Here is a 24,849-nt window from a genome sequence, read left to right on the forward strand (position 1 = left end):
ACTGAAAGTCCACAACAAGCCCACGTCCAAGGTGAAGAATCAATGTTTTTAAATGGTATTCATAAAAATCCCAGCTTGTCCACATATGCAGTACAGTGTATCGCTCATTGTTTACTAGATAACTGTTGTTCATGCTGTTTTCAGAATATCCTTCAACTCATTTCAAGTCACAACTGGATTATCTTACCTCCTTTATCATAAGTCTGATAAAGACCCCAATGAGGACATCGACACCCCTGAATTTGAAACTAAAGGTCTACACACTTGTTTACATTCATGACAGGACAGGTAGTATCTGGTTACACAAAATCCATCAGTTTAAGTTCAATGTCAGTCTTGGACAATATTGTATCTCCAATTCACCTCGCTTGCACGTCTTTGGACTGGGAGGAAACTCGCACAGACACGGAGAGAACCCAGACCACTCCACCTGGGAATCAAACCCAGGACCTTCTTTCTGTGAGGCGACATGTCCCGGTCTCTTAAGGTTTCTCACCATTCTACTGACTTGCTAATATACAGAAAGATTACAGAAAGAGTCACACTTTACACCCTTTCTAATGGGGAATTCAATTCTAGTCAAGTCCATCACCACGAGACTATATATGACCAAATGATCATGTAGAATATTTGAATCGGAGATGTCCACAGCTTTACAAACCAACCAGGCAACTGCGTTGAAAGGTACAACTGACAGTGTTCATTCAGCAAGTCTTGGTCTTTATAGTTTTTGCTTGATTGGTATGAAAAGCAGCTTTACATTAATACTTACTGGATCCGATTTGACACTTCTGGTCCAAGTGAGGCATAAAATGTCACACTGTTAGTGAAAACTTGGGTATATACGTTTTATTATGACTGCATCACATGATGCACCTCAGTAATCCATACAAACATACAGTACATTAATAATCTACAAAAGGTGACATTTCATTGCATTAGGTAAATGACATCAAAGTTAGTCGAAGCTTATTAACGTCTTTATAAACACATACAAACAGTCTATTGTATGTTTAAATAGTTTAGAATTCATGGTTTTACAAAATCTAGCTGTAATATGGAAATACTGATAACTGCCCTGAGAAGAATCACTACTGTGACTTGAGCACAGTACACACACGGTACACACACACAGTACGCACATAAAACCGGGTCATGTACACGCCGGCCACTTCATTAGGAACACCCGTACATTCATGTAGCTATTCAATCAGCCGGTCTTGTGTCAGAGACGACGGAAAGCAATCATTTCTTACAAAAAACACCCAGCGAGCAGAACACAGAGGTATGAGCAGTCCAGACCGGTTTGAATTGACTGTAAGGATACAGCAGCTCAAATAACAACCTGTTACAACTGTAGTGAGCAGGAACACGTAGGTGGGTGGCCTACAACAGCAGAACACCACATGGGCTTCCACTTTGTCAGGCAAGAATAGAAGATTTGAGGCTACAGTGGGCACATGCTCCCTGAATCTAAACAGTTGAAGGATTATTAAGAGAAAAAAAAAAAAAAAGACCTTGGCATAGATAGCATGTGCCCGTCTGACATAAGTGGCACCAGTGGTCTCAGAATTTATCATCTTGTGCATCCTGGGCACCGCCAGGATGCCAGGCGGTCAATTTGCCTAGCCCACCACCGCGGAGATCTGCGTTCGTACCTCGGCGGTGCTATTAGAGGCTTGGGCTATGAGTGGTTCATTACTATTATTATTATTTATGATGGAGAATAGGAGTGTTGCCATTGTAGTATTCTTAACATTGTTGGTATCACAGTCATTGGAGGTGGTAGACATAGTGTTACCTTTATTTTACCTTTTGTTTAGCATATTAAATATTTATTTTTTCAGCAAAGCTTTGACAATACAAGTGTAAATATTTGTCATGCCAATAAAGCACCATTTAATTTGAGTGGTTAAGTTATTGTAACTATTCTGCCAGCCAAAACCATTCTAGTAATTGTTCTGTACCCACATATCATTAATTGATGCTCACTTGATGTTTTTCTGCACTATTCTGTGTAAATGCTAGTGACTGTCCAGCATGTAAATGTAGGATTAGTATTTTTTGACATACTCAAAGCTGCCAATCTGGCAACCACAACCATACCAGGTTCAGTGAGTCAATCAGATCACATTTCCCCTTCATTACATTTTCGGCATTTAGCAGACGCTTTTATCTAAAGCGACCTACAGTACTGTAAGCAATTGAGGGTTAAGGGCCTTGCTTAAGGGCCCAACAGTGGCAACCTGGGAGTGGTTGGGCTTGAACCAGCAACCTTTCAATTACCAGTCCAATAACTTAACCACTAGGCTACAACTGTCCTCCGTGTTACTGTTGCATGTAAAGATTTACCTGTAAACAAACAGGTATACAGGTGTTTCTATTAAAGCGACCGGTGAGTCCATAGTTTCCATGTAAAATGAGCAGAATCCTTGTTTGCAAAGGGAAAAAAGTTTACCTGGTTACCAGCTCAGTGGCTCAACCTCAGACATCAAGATCAAGCACCATTCATCAAGAACTACACTATTCACACAGCACACTTAAAATCAAACCATTCTCCCAGGTCTGACGACCAACACAACCCTCCCCCACCCCCTCGCCAAAACTAAAAACATCACTGGGTATCAAAAGTACCAAAACGTGACCACTACGCACATCAGACTCGTCCAGTCTCACGAAGTCCACTTTGTTCCAATTCAAGTATTTGAAATATCATCAATAACGAACGCACACGCCCGTCCCGTGCGGCTTCACACCATGAGCAGCTCATCCAGAGGCAGCATGTCCAAATCACAGGAGTCGAAGAGGTCGCTGATGCCCTGATCCTCATCCATACCCAGCTGGTACTCGTCCCCCAGCAGTGCAGGCGAGAGGGTCACGAACGGCCCCAGGATGGAGGACAGAGACGAGCTGAAGGGGGACAGGGGTGCTGCGCCAGTCTGTGCCACGCTGCTTTTGCCAAGGACGCCGTTCGACTGGCCGGCATCTGCAGCTCCTGTGACTTTAGCACCTTCTGCAAGGAGAAACAAATAGTCATAAATATGCAAAATGCAACTTGGACAAACAAACTGGTGACGTAGAGAAAACTAGTCATGACAGGACAGGTAGGTAGTTACTGGTTACACAAGATTCATCAGTTCAAATGAATGTCAAACAGTCATGGACAATTTTGCATTTCTAGTTCACCTCTCTTGCACGTCTTTGTACTGTGAAAGGAAACTGGAGCTCCTGGAGGAAACCCATTCAGACAAGGGGAGAACATGCAAACACCACGCAGAAAGGACCCAGACCGTTCCAATCAGGACCTTCTTGCTGTGAGGCGACAGTGCTACCTTGTCAGTAAATAAGTACTACGGGGCTGGAGGCTCCTCAGTGACCATATAAATAGAGCTAGCCAAGTGCATGACCTCAGCCAAGAAGCCACGGTTACATGTACCATTTAATAGGTGCGGTCAGACTTGGTCTGCCAGTAAAGCAGTTGAATCTGCATATTTGGTTTGGCACAGTTTTAGGGCCGGATGCCCTTCCTGACACATCCATCCTATTTATCTGGGCTTGGGACCTGCACTAAGAGAGCACTAAAGAGTCCCTCTAATGGATAGGTTCACATAACACCATGCACCTTGTGTATTTGTGAGTCCAGCCAGGGATTTGAACCCAGGTACTCGAGTACTGCTATTACCAGCAACACTACACGAGCTCAAAGCATTTCATTGCATGTCCGTCATGAAATGACAACAATGAATTGCGAATAAGCACCTGTCGGACGCTCATTAGTGGCTCATGTCAAGAGCATACGTGGCTCACCTTTGGACATTTGGAGAAGGTTCGTCTCGTTTCCGTTCACATCCATACCGTTCTGTATCGGACCGGCCGAATCAGTGGTGTCCGTGCAGAGGAAAACGTCGATGGGGCCTTTGGAGCTGCTCAAATGCACCTGTAAACTCTACATAAAATATAAAGAAATTCAGTAATGCATCGGTTAGCTTAAATTAATGCCAAAATATCAGTGATTTAACATCAAAAAGACAAACATGCACTATAACCATAGTGGTTGAGGTATTGGACTAGTGATCAAAAGGTCTCAAGCCCCACTACCACCTAGTTTTAACTGTTGTGCTGATTAGTAAGGCACTCGGTGTGGAATAGCGTGCTCTGTATCAGTCAAAATTGTAAGTCTCTTCAAATAAAAGCATCTGCTAAATGCTGTAAATATAAAATCTAGAGATGTACCGATCAGGGTTTTTGGCACCGATTCCGATCTCCTTTCAGGGACATCGGCCGATAGCCGATTCCGATCGGGTTTTTAAGTTTATTTTTAAATAAACTTAAAAAGAGCCTCACAGTAAAGATAAACCGGAGCAGCGCGCGTGTGTGTGTGTGTGTTTGTGCCTTTAGAAGAGACGCTTTGTTCACAGTATCGCTATAAGTGATTCATTGATTCATGAGTCGATTCATTTTTATGTGAAGCGTAAGTTTCTCTTCTCGGTTATCTCTCCGTGTTTACTGTTATTAATTAAATGTCATGGTTTTAAATAAACACCAGCTACTACAGAACATTGTGTGACTCTCTTACATTAAAAAGCTTCATTAAAAAGCTTAATTAAACTGCTATTACCACAGATCTGTAACCGACCGTCAGACTCGTTCCGTCTAAAGAGCTAAAAGTTCAGCAGATGATCCTGAACTAACGAATTTGGTAATGAATAAACTTTTGCCTCTGATTGGCTCTGTAACGTCTTCTGTTCTCATCTACATCACAAGTAAGAACCGCTTACGATTTACCAAAGTGAACCAGGAGTTTATATAACGTGCTGATAGAATCGACTCAGATGTGACCGGGTTGAATTATCTTTTTAAAGTAAATATTACAATCAGCAAAATTACATCGTAAGAGCTTTCACGATGGTTTCTGTACGATTGTTGATGAATGGTGATGTGATGGTTGGTGCTTCATAGCTCAAATTCTGGATCAATCCACTGAGCTGTTAACTTAACGTGGTCTTTATAGATCACACGATCGGATCGGCTACTTTTAGGAAATATCGCCGATCGCATATTCTGATTAAAAATCGGCCGATACCGATTCGTAGCCGATCGATCGTCCCATCTCTAATAAAATCCAAGCAACTAAACGTCAATGCTGCACACAGTGTGAAATAATAAAACATGTCATAGGTCAGGGCCCCAAAGGGCCCCATATTTTGTCCATGATTTTTATTGCAAGCCAGGCAAAACAAATACATCAAAACGAAATTCAAATAAAATATACTTAATTAATAAGACATGGCTATCTGATTCCACTGTGGTTTACAAGATGTAAAGTAAAGCCGCCACAAGGGGGTGCACGTGTACAAGTTTATTTCGTGTCTGTGCCAGCTAAAATTTGTTGATTTATTTATTTTGTGGCTTACAGAGAACCCTGTATCTGGCTGAAATCTGGGTCTTTATCTCAGCTGTGCTATCGGACAGCCGGGTTTCCACACTGGCAGGATTGGCTAGGACTAGGATTATGACCCTGACCAGGATGAAGCAGTTGATGAAAATAAATCAATGCCGTAAAGAAGAAAACAAAAACCGACAGCCCACAAAACTCCTCCTTGGTTCCTTCCCATCACAAGATGAATAGTCACCATAAGCTAACCAGCAGAGAGAAGATTCGTTTCCTTACCTCCTTTGGATCGGGCACCTCCAGCTTAGTTTCTGACGGGGCTTTCACAGCGATCACGGTCTGATCCTGCAAGCTTTTGATTCTTCTGACGTCCTGATATGTGACATAGGCATACGTGAGCGTAGATAAGGAAATCCAAACCATCTGAGAATCTGTGCTGTGTTATTATCACAACACAAACTGCCCATTGTACACACACCCATACTGTATGCTTTTAATCTCAGCATTTATTGTACATTGTACTTTATGAGAAGGTTTTTAAATCTTTACAGCTGCGTTTTATCACGTTCAAACTGAAATCAGTACATTTACGGTATTTAGCAGACACCTTTATCCAAAGTGACTTACAATACTGTGGGAGTATACTGTTCAAGCAAATGAGGGTTCAGGGCCTTGATCAAGGGTCCAACAGCACCAACCTGGCAGTGGTGGGGTTTGAACCAGCGACCTTATGATTACTAGCCCAGTACCTTAACCACTAGGCTCCCACTGTACCTAGACAGCGACGTCTTATTTAGCCAACAGATTAAAGTGCATCTGACGAATCTATATGTACACATTTACATTTTTCGGCATTTAACAGATGCTTTTATTCAAAGCGGCTTACAGTACTGAGACAATCTAAACAATTGAGAGTTAAGGGCCTTGCTCAAGCCTGGCAGAGGTGGGGTTTGAACCGGCAACCTTCTGATTACTAGTCCAGTATCTTACCCACTAGGCTACAGCTGCCTACACAGATCTAAAAGTACCAGCATGTATGTAAGAGTGCAGGAGTGACATGATAACATCTTGACATAAGGTTAAGGCACTGGACTATTGATCAAAAGGTTACTGGTTCGAGCCCCTTCACCACCAAAAACACCGGAGCAAGACCCTTAACACCCAATCGCCAAAATGTGTCATCAAAAGCAGGTTTGCATTTGATTTTGAGTGTGCTGCTATTAGCTGGTCACTTAATAAGTAAGTATGGACTAATAATGGCAGATTATCCAAATTTAGGAAGTTTAATACTGCTGCTCATGTGCTGTTCATAGCCAAAGCCAATACGAAAAGTATGAGGAAGGGGAAAAAATAGCTTAAAACTAAAATGTGCCCATCATGGAGACACTGAATGGGCTTTATAAACCACTGTGGTTACTGTGGCTATGGATCCGTCACTAGCCACAACAACAGTAACCAGAGATCAGACCAGCTATGGACCACAGAATTATTGATCTGGGTTAGATAGAAATCCAGTTGATGGACATCCAGTTGTGAAGACATTTGCCACATAAAACGTCTCTCCTTCACTAGGCAGAGCAAACCAACAGTACTGGTCTGTATTTCTCAATTCTAATTATTGGACGGGCTTAGTCAGTGTTAATTAGCCGATTTAATACTGATTTATTCATTTATTTGGGTGTTATTTATTTATTTATTATGTTTTAGTCCATTTTATCTTGTCTTTATACAGTATTTTGGTCCATTTAATATTTTTATGGCTGAAACATAGGTTAAAACTGTTCTTGTGTTACATTTAATACTGATAAATGCACTGAAAAGCACGAAAGGATATTTTTGATTGTGCATCTCCTCGGTCATCTGCTGAACGTTGTTGGTGCAGGTCTGAATGAGCTCGTCCAGTCGTCTCTCCTCGTCTCTCAGAGCGATCATCTCTCTGCTCAGGTTCTGCAGAGGAACCAGCGGACCCGATTCCGAGGGCAGACTCGAACCCCTGCGACACACAGCGCAGTCCTGTTTACATTTACACATCAGGGTACAAACAAACTTCTTCGCTGCAGAATTGCCTTAATTCAACCACACTGGAGGACTTTCTAGCAAGGACGGCCAACTTAATGTCCAGCAGGAGAATCAAATTAAGAATTAAGTCAAAGGTTTAACTACGTAACTACAAAACAAGGAAGCGAGCGAAGACCCTGGTTCCAATTATGGCAAGTCACACAGTCCCTGAAACAGCAGAGCATCATCATTGTGAACTGTGGGTTTAGCTGTATGGCAGATCAACAAGACCATATTTAAACATATCACCAAATATTGTGGAAGCTACTAAAGAGAATTAAATAGCCATCATGTTCAATTTATAGTGTCCCAATTCTCAATTGGAGATGTGGGTGGCAGAGGACTGTACAGGACTATTTGTGGTGCATTACACTGGCCCACCACAACAGAGATTCAAACCCCTTAAACATGATTAGCTATGTTTAAGAAGCCCTACATTGGACTAACACTCTGTCTGGGGTGTTCTTGATGAAACAGGACCCTCAGTGACACTGACCAAGCTTAAGTGGTTGATGAACCTTTAATATATTTAGAGAGAATGTTATTCGAGTCCATGCCAGTACACACACCACAGCGCGCACACACACTTACAGCCATTCGATGTTGTTCTTAGACTTCTTCTTGATGAGCCGCACTCCCTCCAGCACGTTGGTGATGTCGTACAGGCGCCTCTTCTGGACGTTGAGAGCATCGGCAGCCTGGTTGAGATCCAGCACGCCGTCGGAGGACTGAGCCAGCAGCTGACAGAACTTCTTGGTCAGGAGGCCGAGCGACGTGTCGTATCGCGACTTCTCGGGAGGGGTTTTGGGAGCTGGTGACGTACAGGAGGAAGTGTTAGTTTGGTACAGCATTTTATTGACTCTCTAAATGCTACACTGCTCTCTGTGTAAACTTGTCCTGTCTGACAGGTGAAAAGAAGTGGTTGCAGCAGTATAGGAAAGATGCTACTGAGTAATTTGATAACATGTTACATACTTTTGGGGCTCTTCATTCGTAGAGTTGCTCTGCGCCCCCTCGGTATTCTTGCCGGTTCGGTGTACTGATGATCCCCGATGTCCAACTCCAAGCGGCGTTTGGCCTGCAGAGAAAAATATTCGTGGTCGAATAAGAAATGACCATCACCTTGCAGCCAAAACCGAACAGCAATAAAGCGATCGATGCTAATCTTGAAGCAAACAAGACAGACGAGCGTTACGGCAGTTCTAGCACTGAACCCGTCTGACTCATTAAACAGTGTAAACACTTCACTGATGAAACCAGGAGTGGAAAATCAATAGATAATCCAGCGTCACCACAATGGCCAGGCGACAGCGAGAGGTTTCGAGTGGAATACAATGCTGCATTGCATCGCAAGCAACCCATTCCATCTGCAGAATGAACCTCTGTATATAAAAAACACTGTCAGAAAACCAGACGTTCGTATTCATACTTCTGTACTTTGGTAAAAGGAATGGTTTTAAAAAATGTAATCAGTCAATTTCACACCGTAGTTATTAGACCAGCATAAAAACAAGCACTTGAATTGGGGTTGCTTGAATAGGGATGAAACTGGTTGTCATTCACACCGAGTACTCAACTGAGAAAACGACTGAGCACCCCGAGCCTCGGCAGGGGTCAGGGTCTTGTAAAGGGGGTCGGGATTCAGGTCAAGTTACGACGCTGCACCTTTTCAATACACGTCCGTCAAGCTGCCAGTCACCATTACACATTTACTCTAAACGATGAAGCTTATTGTTCTCATCAGGTGACGTGAATGCTTGTTTCACGTCTTCATTTTATCTTTGAACACAATGAAGCACAAGTACAAGAGTGCTGGGGGGGGGGGGGGGGGGGGGGGGGGGGGGGGGGGGGGGCTCATGTTGGAATCCCTACTTCTACACAATCGGCTGTGCGCATACAGTGAAGGACGGAAGGGTCTGGTGGATGAGCTGCATGGAGGAACCCCTGTATTGGTTGTTTATTAGGATTTTAACGTCATGTTTTACACTGGTTACATTCATGACAGGAACGGTAGTTCCTCATTACACAAGGTTTATCAGTTCACAAGGTTATCGAACACAGTCTTGGACAATTTATTATGCATGTCTTTGGACTGTGGGAGGAAACCGGAGCACCCAGAGGAAACCCACACGGACACGGGGAGAACGTGCAAACTCCACAAAGAAAGGACCCGGACCGGACCGCCCCGCCTGGGGATCGAACCCAGGACCTTCTTGCTGTGAGACGACAGTGCTAGTCAGTGTGCCGCCTGAACCCCTGTCCAAGTCATAACGTGTCCAAGTGCTTGGTGAAGACGTATTTTAGTATCTCTATCCACAGCTGGTTTCTTTCTTGGAATAAAAACAGCTTGACCAACACCACCAACGGAAAAATTAGTTAAATGGGGTTTAATGCCAGGACAGCTTATTGGCCATTTTCCTGGCAATAGTGATTTCATTGGACACTGCAATGGGGGGGGGGGGGGGGGGGGGGGGGAGAGATGAGCTGAAACACTGATATTGATCCTTGATTTCCTTTATAGTTGGTGCTATGTTAAATTGGCATCTTTTATGGTGGTAAATTATGCATTCTGTTGATAAATGCTTAACTGTAATGGGAGTTTGGCAGCTTTAACAGTAAGTAGTACCCTCACCCCCTGTTAGGGGTGTCTGAGGTATGTGACCTGGTTCCATCTGTTTGGCAAATGAATTCAGGTTGGCAACTGAAACAACTCCAGCAAGATTTAGGCAACAATGGCAACTTGGCAGTGATGGGGATTGAACCCGTGTCCTTCTAATGACTAGTCCAACGTCCTTAACACTGAGCTACCACTGTATATAAACTGTAAATCTAGTCATCCTTGTATAATATCCACCTGCTCTTGACGCAAAAGAACACATTAAAGCTTAATACCAAACACAATGCCAAAGAAATCAAGCCTGATTGAAGTCTTTGTGACTAATTTAGGGAGGTCAATGATTAACTGATGAACTAATGAGTCGTTCGGTTCAGACCATCAGTTAATATTGTCATTTAAATTTGTCAGCTTATGCTTGATTCGAATTAAGAGCAGTGCTAAAACACACTTTTATTCTCACCGAATTGAGAGTCGCCCCTCACTTACCATTGGTGTACTCAAGCCAGTAATTTTATATTATTTACATGATGAACTAGTGAAGCTGTTTAGTGTTAGTCTGGAGGGAAACTGCATGTTAACCTAGTGAAGACAAGCCCATGTTTCTGTATAATCAGTTTCCTTTATGGTGGTCTGTAGAATAAAACACTGAACTTTAATCTGAGCCGATATCTGCTCTAAAGTTCAACACTGTGGAGGCACCTTAATAAAAAAGCTTCACCCAACCCCCATCCTGACACAAACTGAGGGCTTTGACTTGAATCCCAAATGGTTCTCTATTGAAATGTATAGTGAACTATGTAGGGGGTGGAAGCCACTTACATGAGGGGAGTTTAAAAATCAGTCCTAGTGTTCATGTTAAAAAAAAACGAACGGTCATGTTTGGCTTCTTTTCTTCTTTTTATTCCAATGCAAGCATTTTAAACAAACTATGTCTTAACAAAACCACTCATATATGTATAAAAGTCCAACGAAAACTTGACCAGTGGCATCAATTCCTCTCAAGAAGTGAAGAACTACGTTCACTAGACAGCCTTTCGCTTAAAATAAACACAATCAGGCAGCTTGTGGCAGCTTGCACAAAAATCTTATATTTGCCAATAAAACCAGTCAAATGTGTCGGTTCCCTTTTAATCTACAAACCCTGATTGTGAAGAAACTCCACATAACACGATATACATGACTTCCACTTCATGCGATGGAGTTTTAAGCTAGTAGATGCAGTGATGACCTGCGTTTACTGACAAGTATTCCCAAGCACCACTTTCCATCATTACAGAAACATATCCAGCTTTAATGCAGTGCCATCTGAGGGAACAAAGGCCTTGACTCTGGCATCAAATATTGGTTTTAACCAGTATTAAAGATTCTTATAATAATGTCAAGGACTGTAGATGGTGAAACCTCTAAAATCTGTGCAATCCTGCACTAAGAAACATTATTTAACTGGTGGACAATTCACTCACCCAACCCTCAACCTATTCATGCTTGTAAATTACTAAATCTTATGATTTATAACATATTGTATACCCATGTGTTTTCAATGTAAAGCATTAAATCGTTAGATATATTTATCTTATTACCTGTAAAAGACATTCTCATTTTATGTGCATTATACCAGCTGCCCTAACTTATTTGGAGCTGGGTATGGACAATTTGTACAACACTGTATTTCTCCTATGTATAAACTAACAGTCTAAGGCTCTTAACTGATACACTGCATACAATAAAAAGCCTTTGCTCTCAATGTGGTGCAGTTATATAGTAAACAGATATTAAGTTGTAATTTGTAAGTTTTAAGAAGCTCAGGCCTGTTTTTGTCCTGCATTGTAGCAGCTTTACTTACCTTTAAATATAAAGTTCTAGCTAAAGCAAGAGAAAAGTACAAAGATAATCATTTCGACAAATAAAAAGCTGAGTGACATATAACTAAACTAAACACTAATACTGGCATTTACATTCACAACTAGCTAACCAGACAAGTTAGCCATCATTGTTTAGGCTGCTACTCGCCATTTAAAGCCTTTCAATGAGTAAAGTAACATGTTATACCCCAAACTACTGATTTCTCACCGTGTTTTGATGCTGACTCTCAAAATTAAAGTTGTAAAGTTGATAGAAATAAGTTAAATTAGCGGAGAGTGAAACAAATCAAGGACTGGGAGACGAATCCGCAAAGAACCGAGTCAATTCACCAAACTCAGGAGTCGAGTATGAGGAGTCGGCGCCAAAACAAAAGTTCACTAGAAAACATATTTCTTTGTATAGCGTCGAATTAATATAAATTTACAGGATATTATTTATTTTATATACTTCTGCAGCTAAGCTGATGAAAACGAGAATTAAGAAAATGTGTTGGCTAAGACTTTTCGATCGATTCAGGAATCAAAATCAGAGTCGACTCTTCCAAAATCAAACGATACTATAGGGCTACAGTCAAAAGTGATAATTCGTCTATGCAATTCAATGCAAAGAAAACGATAAATATTTATAAAATTCAACATTACGTGCACGACTTTACACCACAAAGTGTGTAAATTTGCATTGAATTGCATTGTTTATCTACTACTTTGCATCTAGCTAACCAAACAAGCTAGCCATTAGTTTTTCGGTCGCGATTGAATGGTACAAGTTCTTAAATAAGTTATTTATTCGTTTGTGTGCCGATATATGCCGACAAACATGTTTCAACAATTTGAACCTAGTCATTAATATAAGTGAATTACGAATACTTTGTCACTTTACACGAGTCATCGAATCGATTCTGAACTTTCTGAATCGACGCTGATTCGATTCATTTCAGGACCCAAACAACAACAGGGAAAGATTGTATATGTGTATTGTAATTTTCAGCATTTTCAGATTAAATCAAACATGTTTTAATGATAATCAATTTAAAAAAACATATTAAACACACGATATAACAGAGTCAAACTGACATTTATTCGTAGAGTTTTAATGCTAGCTAACCAAACTACTTAGCCATCGATGTTTAGTTAAGGGTGTGAGGCAAAACACATTTAAGTCATTCATTAAGTTTATTTTGTATACCAAATTATTGTCCTTCATACAAAGCTGAGGCAAAATTATTTACAAAATTTCAGTACTTTTCGTAAAAAGACGCAAAATTGAGAGCGAAAATGATTGTACACTGGGGAGTCGATTCCAAAAACAATCAAGTCGATTCTGTGATTCACTCCGAAGTCAGTCGTTAATACTATAAAAACATTAAAAGTGACTAATCTATTTTTATTTCTAGACATCTTTTACGAATATTTTATCATAAATTTCCTTCTGGTTCGTGTTTGTTTAGAAGTCCACAACAAACGACTCCTAATCTAATCGACTCTCAAACTGACAGACCTCCATTTTAACATAATATTTACAGCTATAAAATACAAACATGACAGACTCCCTTGTTTATTATTATTAAGAGCGGTCCAGTTAATTCTAAATCCTGGCGACTATGTAGGATGTGCTTTTCCTGAACATACTATCTTCAATTTGGGTCTTTAGGTTATTAATGGCCCATTTATTGTGCTCTCTAATTGTATCTATTCATCTTGTTACTGGCCGTCCTCGTCCTCTTTTACCTTCAACATCTTCGATCATAATTGTCCGTTCCTATGAATGGGTTCTTATCATAACGTTTTACATGCGGACACGTGAATTTAGATTGAGAATCGTTTGTTGTGGGCTTCTAATCAACTCACAGACTGACGGGCCTCCATTCCATCGTAATGTTTACAGCTATAAAATACAAACATGACAGACTCCCTGGTTTATTATTATTATTAATATTAAGAGTGGTCAAGCTAATTCTAATCCCTGGTAACTATGTGGGTAGTGCTTTTCCTGAACATACTATCTCCAATTTGGGTTTTTAGGGTTCTAAATGACCCATTTATTGTGCTCTCATTGTATCTATTCATCTTCTTGCTGGTCGTCCTCGTCCTCTTTTACCTTCAACATCTCCAATCATAATTGTCTGTTCCTATGAATAGGTTCTTATCATAAACACAAACTGACAGGCCTTTATTCCACTGTAATATTTACAGCTATAAAATACAAACATGACAGACTCCCTGGTTTAATATTATTATTAATAAGAGTGGTCAAGTTAATTCATATTCCTGGTGACTATGTGGGTAGCACTTATCCTGAACATCCAATCTTCAATTTGGGTCTTTAGGGTTCTTAATGGCCCATTTATTGTGCTCTCATTGTATCCATCCATCTTGTTGTTGGTCGTCCTCTTCCTCTTTTTGCCATTTCCTATAAATCGATTCTTCTCAATGTCTCAGATTAATTAGATTCCCTTGTTAAATGGATATTATTATATTGTGGTTGCTGTTGTACCACATGCACATTTTGATGCATTATGGTTTGGAAAGTGAACTATTATTCTGCACAATTCAAGTGGATCATCAGGATTAAATAACCAGTTACATGCACCATTGCACGACCATCATTTATAAACAATGCAGTAGTAAACAAGGACTAAATTATTGTAATAATAATGCACTATTTAATGCCTTTATAGACACACTTACCGGCGGTCTTCCTAAAGCTGGTCGTGTTCCTGTGCTGGCTGCAGATCCTTGCAGAGGAGTTGTGTACAAACTGCCCACTGAATTACCCAGGGCATTATTAAGAGCATTATTACCCTGAGAGGGTGAGGAGAGCATCTGGATAAACGTGGGTGATGAAAAAACTGCAGTCCTGCGATCAGACCCCGAAATGAGTCCAATATTCGGATCAAGAGTCGAGCCTCCCTTCCTCATCTTCCCTCCCTGGATTCCCTGTATGTACCTCCTCTCCTGCTTTAAGTGTATTTTACTACAAAACGCACCCACAGACAATCAAAATAATCATCAATACTGATAAATAAGAGTCTTATGTATCAAACGAGCCCAGAACATGTACACATTAGTCGCTCCGAAGCGTCAGATGGAAGCGATTTCGACGAGACGCTGAACTTCCCCGGGAGCCGCTTCGGTTAAAAAATGGCTCCAGGAAGCGGACAATGAATGGAGGGGGAAGCGCTTTACCCGCCAAACACATCCTCGCGCGAAACTCAGATTTCCCGGGAAATTTTTGAAACGGATTTGCATGTCGAACGCGATTGGTCGCTTCTGCTACGCCGTGCGTCGTGATTCGACACCGCGTTGCGAGAGACGAACCAATCAGAACGCAGAAGGCGGTGACTTCAGAAGGGCTCGAATTGCTTTAGTGACGAAAAACATTAACAATAAAAAAAATTCTTATTAATTATTGTATTTAATACATATACATATCAAACATGGTGATTTTTTAAAAAAAAATAAGACCCCAAAAAGTAAAACTTCAGACCCCCAAGAGGAGGACATTAAACCCCAATAATGAGGACATCAGACACCAAACAAAAAAACATCAGACCCCCAAAAAGAAAGAACATCAGACCCCCAAAAAGAAGGAACATCAGACCCCCAAAAAGAAAGAACATCAGACCCCCAAAAAGAAAAACACCAGACCCCCAAAAAGAAAGAACATCAGACCCCCAAAAAGAAAAACACCAGACCCCAAAAAGAAGGAACATCAGACCCCCAAAAAGAAAGAACATCAGACCCCAAAAAAACACCAGACCCCCAAAAAGAAAGATCAGACCCCAAAAAGAAAAAACACCAGACCCCCAAAAAGAAAGAACCTCAGACCCCAAAAAGGAGGACATCAGACCCCAAAAAGGACATCAGACCCCAAAGAAGGAAGACATCAGACCCCAAAAAGGAGGACATCAGACCCCAATAATAAGGACATCAGACCCCAGAAAGGACATCAGACCCCAAAGAAGGAAGACATCAGACCCGAGAAAGGAGGACATCAGACCCCAAAAAGGACATCAGACCCCAAAGAAGGAAGACATCAGACCCCAAAAAGGAGGACATCAGACCCCCAAAAAGGAGGACATCAGACCCCAAAAAGGAGGACATCAGACCCCCAAAAAGGAGGACATCAGACCCCCAAAAAGGAGGGCATCAGACCCCCCAAAAAAGGGGCGCATGACAGTGTGTAGTTAGGACAACCTTAACTGATATAATTGTGATGCAACAAAATAAACTAAAAATCCCCATATTAATGAATGTTCTTCTACTCACCACATTTACAAAAATATCATCGTGATACTTCACAAAAAGCATGAAAATAATCTACTCTTCGAAATGGAAGGGCGGCGAGTCGACCACTCAGAGCTGTACGTCGTTTTCGGTTTGGCATGTTGACAGCAGGAACATTTATTAAAACTTAAGTGATTAACTGGCATTTCAGGGCTGGATGTCCTCACAGAAAGTGGTGGCTTTAAACCAATGAAATACAATAATTTCTTTTGACATGTTCGTAAAGCAAGTGACAGTTAAATTAATAATGATCGTTACAAGCATTTGGTTAGCTTCAAAAAGAAAATAAAGGCGTCTCTGTCCAGTCATTGAGCCAGACTTTAATCAGGCAGATAAAAAAACCAATCCGTCCTCCCTAAAACTGGACGTATGGACACCCTACATCCAAGTCATGGTAGTCCTACAGACAGTGATAAAGCACCAGCATTTTTACAGCCTCAAGATCTGCAGATTAAACTGTGCCTCATTGTATTCCAATTAAAACAACTCAATCTCACCTGGAGCTGATTTACAGCTGAATTACCTGTATTGTTTTTGCACACCTGATGTTTTTAATAAAGAAGACTTGGACACCCAGAATCACCCTTTTTAGGAACTGTTCACATGGATGATAAGCCCACTTTGGACTTACAAAATCATTTATTACAAATAAAATGACATAAAGCCACGATGTTATTCAGACCAGGACCATGAAGCTTTCTGCATGTGTTAATGACTTCAATTGCTTGTGAGATATATCAGCCTGGTAACTCCTGTACAAAACTAAAGAACTAAACATCAGATCTCACACGAGTATTTGTTAAACAACTGCCTGCTATATTTTCAACAACTGCTTAACATCATACAATGGAAGAATTAGTAAACAAAAAGATCAGGTTAATCATCCAGATCAAATTTAATCTTCTTTCCTTGGAAGGCTGTGATCTGAGCTTGTTGTTCTTTCCTTTTCCTGCTGGCCTCCCACGATGGATGCAGGGCCTGTTGCGACTGCTTGCCTGGTTTATTATCGTGTCGGTCAAATGCCGGTTTTGAAGGCTGGCCTCTGCGGTCACCTGCTGGACCAGTCTGCCTTGGACCTTGATTTCGAAATGGCCTTTTGTCAGTTCCAGAGTCTTGGCTTTTAAACCAGGACGGTTTCCCATCGGAATGTTTCTGGTTCTGGAAGCGCGGTGGCTTTGGTCCTCCTGGTTTCCCTTTTTGATTGGGACCGCTGGATTTCGACAGAGCGGAGCAGAAGACAGACTGCATTTTAAACTGAGATGCCTTACTAGATTCTGTCGTGTCCTCTCCTTCGGCTGGTTTTTCAGAGTCATTTTTCTCCTTGCTAGGTGCGTTAGATGAGCTGCGTTTCTTCTTGAATTTGCTTACTTTGCCGAGGAAGAAGTCGTCATCGTCATCGCTCTGCTCCGACTGGGAGGACTGCTTATGGAAACGTTCCTCAGTGCTGTCGTCGAAATACTCCTTCTCCTCCTCCTCCTCAGAATCTGACAAATCCGACTCGCTGTCATCTTCATCGTCCGTATTGTCCGGCTTCTTGGTCGCAGGTTTGGCCGCTTGTTTCGGAGTCGGTGCCGATTCCTTCGTCTTGGAAGGATTTTTCTGGATGACTTCAGGTTTTTCTAAAGTTTTAGGACTTTTTAGATTGCCGGGGGGTTTCAAAGCCTTTTCAGTCTCTCCTAAATGTGATTTTGTGGTGGATGGCTTGTCTTTTGCAGATCTGGACTCAACTGGACGCTTTACAATATTCACCCTCTTTAAGGGAGGATCTTTAGCCTTTCTTTTCTCAGCATCATCTCTTCCATCATCAGCATCATTCAAATTTGTCTCATCGTCCTCTTCATCTTCCTCATCAGCTACACCATGTATCGTCCCACTTTCCGCCTCTTTGCTATTATTCTCCTCAGCCCTTGCCACCTTGCCACTTTCCGCCTCTTTGCTATTATTCTCCTCAGCCCTTGCCACCTTGCCACTTTCCGCCTCTTTGCTATTATTCTCCTCAGCCCTTGCCACCTTGCCACTTTCCGCCTCTTTGCTATTACTCCCCTCAGCCCTTGCCACCTTGCCACTTTCCTCCTCTTTGCTGTTTTTTTCCTCAGCCTTTGCCGCCTTGGCTTTTTCCTCATCGACTGCTGAGCGGACAACCTGAAGCTTCTTCACGAACCGCGCATGTGTGGCTATCCTCGCTGCGGCTCTCTCCGCCGGGCTGGATTCCGGATCCTGGAACACTCTTTCCAGATCCACGATGCCCTCGAGGGCCCTTCTGGTAACAAAGTCAGGTTGAAGTCCCCGCAGCACTTGGACTTCTTTCTGGAGCCGTGCAGCACACTCCTGGTTTCCTGTACGTTCTGACTCTTCAGCCGTCGGCTTCTTCAGACCGGTGATCTGCTGGGTGAGCTTGCGGATGATCAGCACCCTCAGTTTCTTCACCTCCTTCCTCATTCTGGACACCTCTGGGGGTGTGCTGTCTGATGATTTCTGTGAGGAAAATAAAAGTGCTTAAAAACATGTAAAAACAGCTGTTGACATCATATTATTATTATGTTTTTACCTCATTACTAGCCCTAAATTGCCCCAGTCCCGACTTTTTTTGGCTGCTCGCATTTATAGGGGTTGCCACCATGGTCCACATACCAAACTTAGCATATCCCAAGGGGGAGATAAGTGCGTATCCCAATGACTAGGCTGTTTCAGCCACCTCTATCCTCAGACATTAGCCAATCGTGTCCATGCAGACGCCTAAACGGGTGATGGCACCATTAAGATTCAAACCCTGAATCCCTAGATCTCAGAAGTAGTGGGATAGCGTACTGTATCGCTGCACCACCCACCACCTAGTCTAATTTTACATTTTCAGCATTTAGCAGACGCTTTTATCCAAAGCGACTTACACTTTTGGGGTTAAGGGCCTTGCTCAGGGACCCAACAGTGGCAACTTGGTGGTGGAAGGGCTTGAACCGGCAACCTTCTGTTTACTAGTCCAGTACCTTAACCACTGAGCTATCACTGTCTAATAAATAACATCTACTGCAGGTGAGTTTTAAATATGTTGTTTGACCAATCAATGGTCTGCAATGTTTCTCGCTCAACCCATACCCCTTTTTCCACCGATGCAGCACAGAGCCCGTTCCGGTTCCCGAACTTGATTTTGAACCGGTTCCACGTGTTTCCACCGGAAAAAAGAGGTTCCAGACAGTGAACTAGCGGGCCAATCTAGCACCACAGAATACTTGGTTTTTCAGCCCGAACCGTGACGTCAGTGGGCGTGTCATGTTGTACAGCATAGCACGTTAGCAACAATGCTGTCCGCTGGAGTCTCATGGAGCTTATCGCTGCATTTTTATCTTTTAAACTTTACCTGATTACATTTCGAGCCAGTTTGCCGCTTATATTTTCAAAGCGTCTTTAAAAAGATGAATTGTGTGATATTACGAGATAAAAGTGACCCGGACAGAACGAAAAACGCTTAACGTGAAAAATAAAGCATGAAGCTTTTTCAACTTCCCGAGCTGCATAAACACACGTGAAGTAAATCCAGCTAAACACAGATACACGTGGTATTTTAGAGTGGATTTGACGTTTATTTCACACAGATTAATGTTCATGTTGTGGAACTTTAATGATGTTTCACCGCTCGAGTCGAGCGCTGAGCAAATCAGTTATTTGCGCCGAGAGTCGCGGTGAAAGCGAAGCGCAAAACTCCTCTCACGTCAATAAACTAAAGAAAACAACAACTGAGACAAACACGTCACGTCTTCTTATCACCGATAGTTAGATCGCTGCTTTTTACATAAAAACAAACATCTGTAACAGCAGCACAAATGCTCGCACATAATCCACACACTCCTCCATTACTACTCTTAACTCTTAGTAAGTAACACCCACCGATGATGACGATGCTTGGTTCTCAAAAACTGGTGGAAACGTGCGTCGGTTCTCTACAGAACACCAAAATTCAGAGAAACCTGAACAGAACCGGTTCAAGAACCACGTTTTTTTTGGTGGAAAAGGGGTACCAGAGAGCCAGTTGTGGTATTCTTGGTACCTTTTAAGTACAGTACTGGTCATGTGGCAATGAAAACAACTACTAAATATCATATCATAGGGTATCCTGCAGTGGAAAAGAAAAGAACAGGCTGATTAGTCCTCCAGATATGCTGTTTGTTTGAATACGCTACATTTTGGACTAGTCAGCGGGTGTATAGATTTAATTTATGATTAATTTAATCAGTATAACATCACAATACAGGTTCATCAGACAAGAAGCTGCGATTATTTATGCATACAAACCTCTTTTGCTGTACTTGGAGCTTCTTGCTCTTCTGCTGTGGAGATCTGCTCTGTCAGATCATCACCACACTCAGATTCTTCATCTTCTGATTCCTCTTCATCATCACTACCCAGATCGTCATCACTCTCTTCCTGATCCACGTCTCTGGATTGTTTTGCGCTCTTTTTTTCAGCAGCGCCCGTCCGTTCGGCTTTGAAAGCCTCGACGGCGGTCTTGATGCTCTGGATTTTCTTACTGAAGTCAGGGTGGGCGGCGACGCGGGCGGTCGCACGTTCCGACAGGCTGGTGTCCTTATTCTGGCACACTTTCTCAAAGCTGATGTCACTTTGCAGAGCGGTCTTGGTTATTACGTCCGGCGCGAGAGCTTTCAGCACACGGACCTCTTCGAGCAACCTCGCCGCTCTCCTCTGGTTCCTCTCCAGGTCGGCCTCCGTCCCTTTCTTCTTCTTCAGGGCTGTGCTCTGGCGGGTGAGCTTACGGATGATGAGCACCTTCACCCGCTTCACCTCCGCCCTCATCTTCACAACCTCATTGCTGAGGTTTAGTGCTGCTGGCATCGTTTCGTCTTTGTGACCTGCTGGAGAAACATGAGGATGTTAAAGAAGTAGCACAGAGGACACGAGCAGTTCATCAGGAAAGACAATACTTAACAATATAATCGATAAATGTTCAACCACTGTTACTTTAATCATTTAATATACACCATACAGCCAACAGTATTTATACATCTGACCATGAGCTTGTCGGACAATCGACTTAAAAAAAATAAAGCTATAAAAATAGAGCTATAACAACAGCCGTTCATTTCATCAAAATTATACATTCAGAAATGTTGAAAGTATATTGTTTATTATTTATTAAGATTTTAACATCATGTTTTACACTTTGGTTACATTCGTGACAGGAACGGTAGTTACTCATTACACAAGATTCATCAGTTCACAAGTTTAATATCAAACTCAGTCATGGACAATTTTGTATCTCCAATTCACCTCACTTGCACGTCTTTGGACTGTGGGAGAAAACCGGAGCCTCCGGAAGAAACCCACGCAGACACGGGGAGAACATGCAAACTCCAAACAGAAAGAACCCAGGACCTTCTTGCTGTGAGGCGACAGTGCTACCCACCGAGCCACCGTGCCGCCCTTGTTGAATGTACAATTTTCGCACAGCAAACCAGTCAAATGAAACCCTACAACAAACGTTTAAAAGAACTTAAATTGGGGCAATTTAGACAGAAGTTTGTTTTCAACCATTCAGTCACAGATTTCAGTAAAAAGAAAAAAAAGCTACAAAAATCATTAAAACCACAACACGTTTCCCTTCAAATATAAATATTTCACCACATAATAACAATACTAAGTGGTTATTTAAAAACATGACATATTTATGAGTGTACTAATTTATTTTGCTTTACTTTATTATAGTTATTTGTATTAATTATAGTAACATTAATTATTATCAGCAGGGTTGTTATGTTGTTTACGATGGCTCGGTGGGTAGCACTGTCGCATCACAGCAAGAAGGTCCTGGGTTCGATTCCCAGGTGGAGCTGTCCGGGTCTTTCTGTGTGGAGTTTGCATGTTCTCCAGTGTCTGCGTGGGTTTTCTCCCACAGTCCAAAGACGTGCAAGTGAGGTGAATTGGAGATACAAAATTGTCCATGACTGAGTTTGATATTAAACTTGTGAACTGATGAATCTTGTGTAATGAGTAACTACCGTTCCTGTCACGAATGTAACCAAAGTGTAAAACATGACGTTAAAATCCTAATAAATAAGAAACCCGACAACTAACTTTTGTAAAAAAAAAAAAGAAAACTAAAAAAAAACCTAAACTTGCATATTCAGGCAGAGACATTTCCCTATAAATATAAATATTGCAACACATAATAACAATACTAAGTGATTAGATTTAAAAAGATCACGTTTGTGTGTGTGTACTAATTTATTTTTCTTTATTGTGGTTATTTGTAATAATTATAGTAACATTAATTATTATGAGCAGGATTATTATACTTATAAAATATGTATTGTATTAATTTTAACCCCATCCCTTGTTCAACAAAACTCCCATAGTCCTACTCCAAAACTAATACATTTACATTTTCAGCATTTAACAGACGCTTTTATCCAAAGTGACTTACAGTACTGCGACAGAATACAGTCTAAGCAATTAAGGGTTAAGGGCCTTGCTCAAGGGCCCAACGTGAAAACCTGGCAGTGGTGGGGCTTGAACCAGCGATCTTTTGATTACTAGTCAAGTACCTTCACTGCTAGGCTACAACTGCAAACTTTTTTTGCATATAAAATATGTATTGTATTAACTTCAACCCCAACGCTCTTTCAGCAAAACCCCCATAGTCCCACTCACTCACTGCCTTACCCACTTATCCAATTAGGGTCACCGGCCACCGGTTTTCAATGGGCGCAAGGCACACACTAACACCCTGGACGGGGCGCCACACATATACACACACCCATTCACCTATAGGGCAATTCAGTGTCTCCAATTAACCTGACTGCATGTTTTTGGACTGTGGGAGGAAACCGGAGCACCCGGAGGAAACCCACGCAGACACGGGGAGAACATGCAAACTCCACACAGAAAGGCCCCGGACCGCGCAACCTGGGGATCAAACCCAGGACCTTCTTGCTGTGAGGTGACAGTGCTACCCACCGAGCCCACACCCCTATAGTCCAAAACTAATAAAACGTTTATATGATGAGACATTATGAATTATAATGGATCCACTTTATTATCATAACTTCTTTTATACATGATTCCACATGTGTTAATTCCTCAAAGCTATAAATAGAAGCACCGGTCTAAGAAGTAATTACAGCAGAACAAATAAATATAATGTATATAATGTAAACGTTCTGATCATGATTAGTTTGATACACTTGAGTGTTTAGAGAAGGTTGAATGTGTGTTTACAGCATGGCACAGAGAGAACAGCACACTATCAAGCATACCAAGTTCCTCCTAAAGCAAATCATTACTGTAGGAAGCTTAAACTATACACACCCCAGTAATTAATCCCCTATAACATCCATTAAACCAGTTCCGTCACCATTCTTACATACCGTTATAGCACAAGCATCAGATGGACGCATGGAGCTAGATCCCACCGAGCGCCGCCATGATGAGCTACGTAGGAAACAGCATGTTGTGTGACGTCAACACGTGAGGACAGACACATCAAAAAAGGGGGCGGGGCTTCATGCGTGGAGTTGTTGACGGAGCTGTTCGGAACCAGAGTCGATTCAGACTCAGATTCCAGGTGTTGGCATTGAGGGAGTCGATTTCCAGAGCCGACTCCCTGAATCCATTCTCGATTATTACGAATGTATTTGTATTCCTACATTCATTCATTCATTTTACTAACTTTTTAATACCGGTCAGGGTCGCGGTCAGTCCAGCCACATAAAACTGGACAGGGTGTCAATCTATTGCAACCCTAAAACCGTTACTAACTTAGTAACTCACTCATTCACTCACCTACTCACTCACTCACTCAGTTACTTACTCACTCATGCACTTACCTGCATACCCACTCACTCATTCACTCACCTACTCACTCACTCATTCACTCACTCAGTTACTTACTCACTCATGCACTTACCTGCATACCCACTCACTCATTCACTCACCTACTTACTCACTCATTCCACCACTCAATTACTTACTCGTGCACTTACCTGCATACTTACTCACTCACCCACTCATTCACCCACTCAGTTATTCACTCTCATCCACTCACTCACTCATTCCACCACTAAGTTACTTACTCACTCATGCACTTACCTGCATACTTACTAACTCACTTATTTACTCACCTACTCACTCACTCATTCAACCACTCACTCCTGCACTTACCTGCTCACTCACTCACCCACTCACTCACTTGTTCACTCACCAATGCACCTATCTGCTCACTCACTCACCTACTCACCCACTCAGTTACTTACTTACTCATGCACTTACCTGCATACTCACTCACTCATTCAACCACACACTTGCTCCCTCTCATCCACTTGTTCAAACACACTTTGTTACTCACTCACCCGCTTACTCACCAATGCACGTCTGCTCACTCACTTACTCACTCACTCATTCATGCATTTATCTGCTCACTCACTTATGCACTTACCTGCTCACCTATGTACTTACCTACTCACTTACCTACTCACCCACTCACTCCTGTACTTACCTGCTTACCTATGCACTTACCTACTCACTCACCCACTCCTGCACTTACCTGCTCACCGATGCACTTACCTACTCACTCACCCACTCACCCACTCCTGCACTTACCTGCTCACCTATGCACTTACCTACTC

General features: G+C 42.0%; 2 protein-coding genes across 3 annotated transcripts; both read right to left on the reverse strand.

Moving 5' to 3' along the window:
- Nucleotides 1–2,606: 2,606 nt before the first annotated feature.
- On the reverse strand, nucleotides 2,607–14,848 carry e2f3 (E2F transcription factor 3). Its single transcript, XM_062989614.1, has 7 exons — nucleotides 14,618–14,848; nucleotides 8,426–8,528; nucleotides 8,042–8,261; nucleotides 7,227–7,385; nucleotides 5,672–5,786; nucleotides 3,808–3,946; nucleotides 2,607–3,010 (listed from the first exon to the last, which is right to left on the reverse strand). The coding sequence occupies exons 1-7, from the start codon at nucleotides 14,846–14,848 to the stop codon at nucleotides 2,751–2,753; spliced, it is 1,227 nt and encodes a 408-aa protein (XP_062845684.1). The 3' UTR covers nucleotides 2,607–2,750.
- Nucleotides 14,849–16,824: 1,976 nt separating this feature from the next.
- Nucleotides 16,825–23,658, reverse strand: srfbp1 (serum response factor binding protein 1). 2 transcript variants are annotated; one of them, XM_063010051.1, is made up of 3 exons: nucleotides 23,593–23,658; nucleotides 20,504–21,078; nucleotides 16,825–18,691 (listed from the first exon to the last, which is right to left on the reverse strand). In XM_063010051.1, the coding sequence occupies exons 2-3, from the start codon at nucleotides 21,059–21,061 to the stop codon at nucleotides 17,093–17,095; spliced, it is 2,157 nt and encodes a 718-aa protein (XP_062866121.1). In that variant the 5' UTR covers nucleotides 21,062–21,078; nucleotides 23,593–23,658; the 3' UTR covers nucleotides 16,825–17,092. The 2 variants fall into 2 exon arrangements, with proteins under 2 accessions (XP_062866121.1, XP_062866112.1); XM_063010042.1 differs by having other exon boundaries at nucleotides 20,504–21,081; nucleotides 23,593–23,647.
- Between the last annotated feature and the right edge of the window lie 1,191 nt (nucleotides 23,659–24,849).

The sequence above is a fragment of the Trichomycterus rosablanca genome, chromosome 2 (assembly GCF_030014385.1).
Source record: "Trichomycterus rosablanca isolate fTriRos1 chromosome 2, fTriRos1.hap1, whole genome shotgun sequence".
Classification (NCBI taxonomy): Eukaryota; Metazoa; Chordata; class Actinopteri; order Siluriformes; family Trichomycteridae; genus Trichomycterus; species Trichomycterus rosablanca.

Coding starts and splice junctions, on each gene's coding strand:
- e2f3 (XM_062989614.1), bottom strand. CDS start 14,848: ATGAGGAAGGGAGGCTCGACTCTTGATCCGAATATTGGACTCATTTCG. Junction 7,386..8,041: donor AAGAACAACATCGAATGGCT/GTAAGTGTGTGT, acceptor TGTGTGTCGCAG/GGGTTCGAGTCTGCCCTCGG. Junction 5,787..7,226: donor GAGGAGATGCACAATCAAAA/ATATCCTTTCGT, acceptor ATCTACGCTCAC/GTATGCCTATGTCACATATC.
- srfbp1 (XM_063010051.1), bottom strand. CDS start 21,061: ATGCCAGCAGCACTAAACCTCAGCAATGAGGTTGTGAAGATGAGGGCG. Junction 18,692..20,503: donor CTCCAAGTACAGCAAAAGAG/GTTTGTATGCAT, acceptor TTTTCCTCACAG/AAATCATCAGACAGCACACC.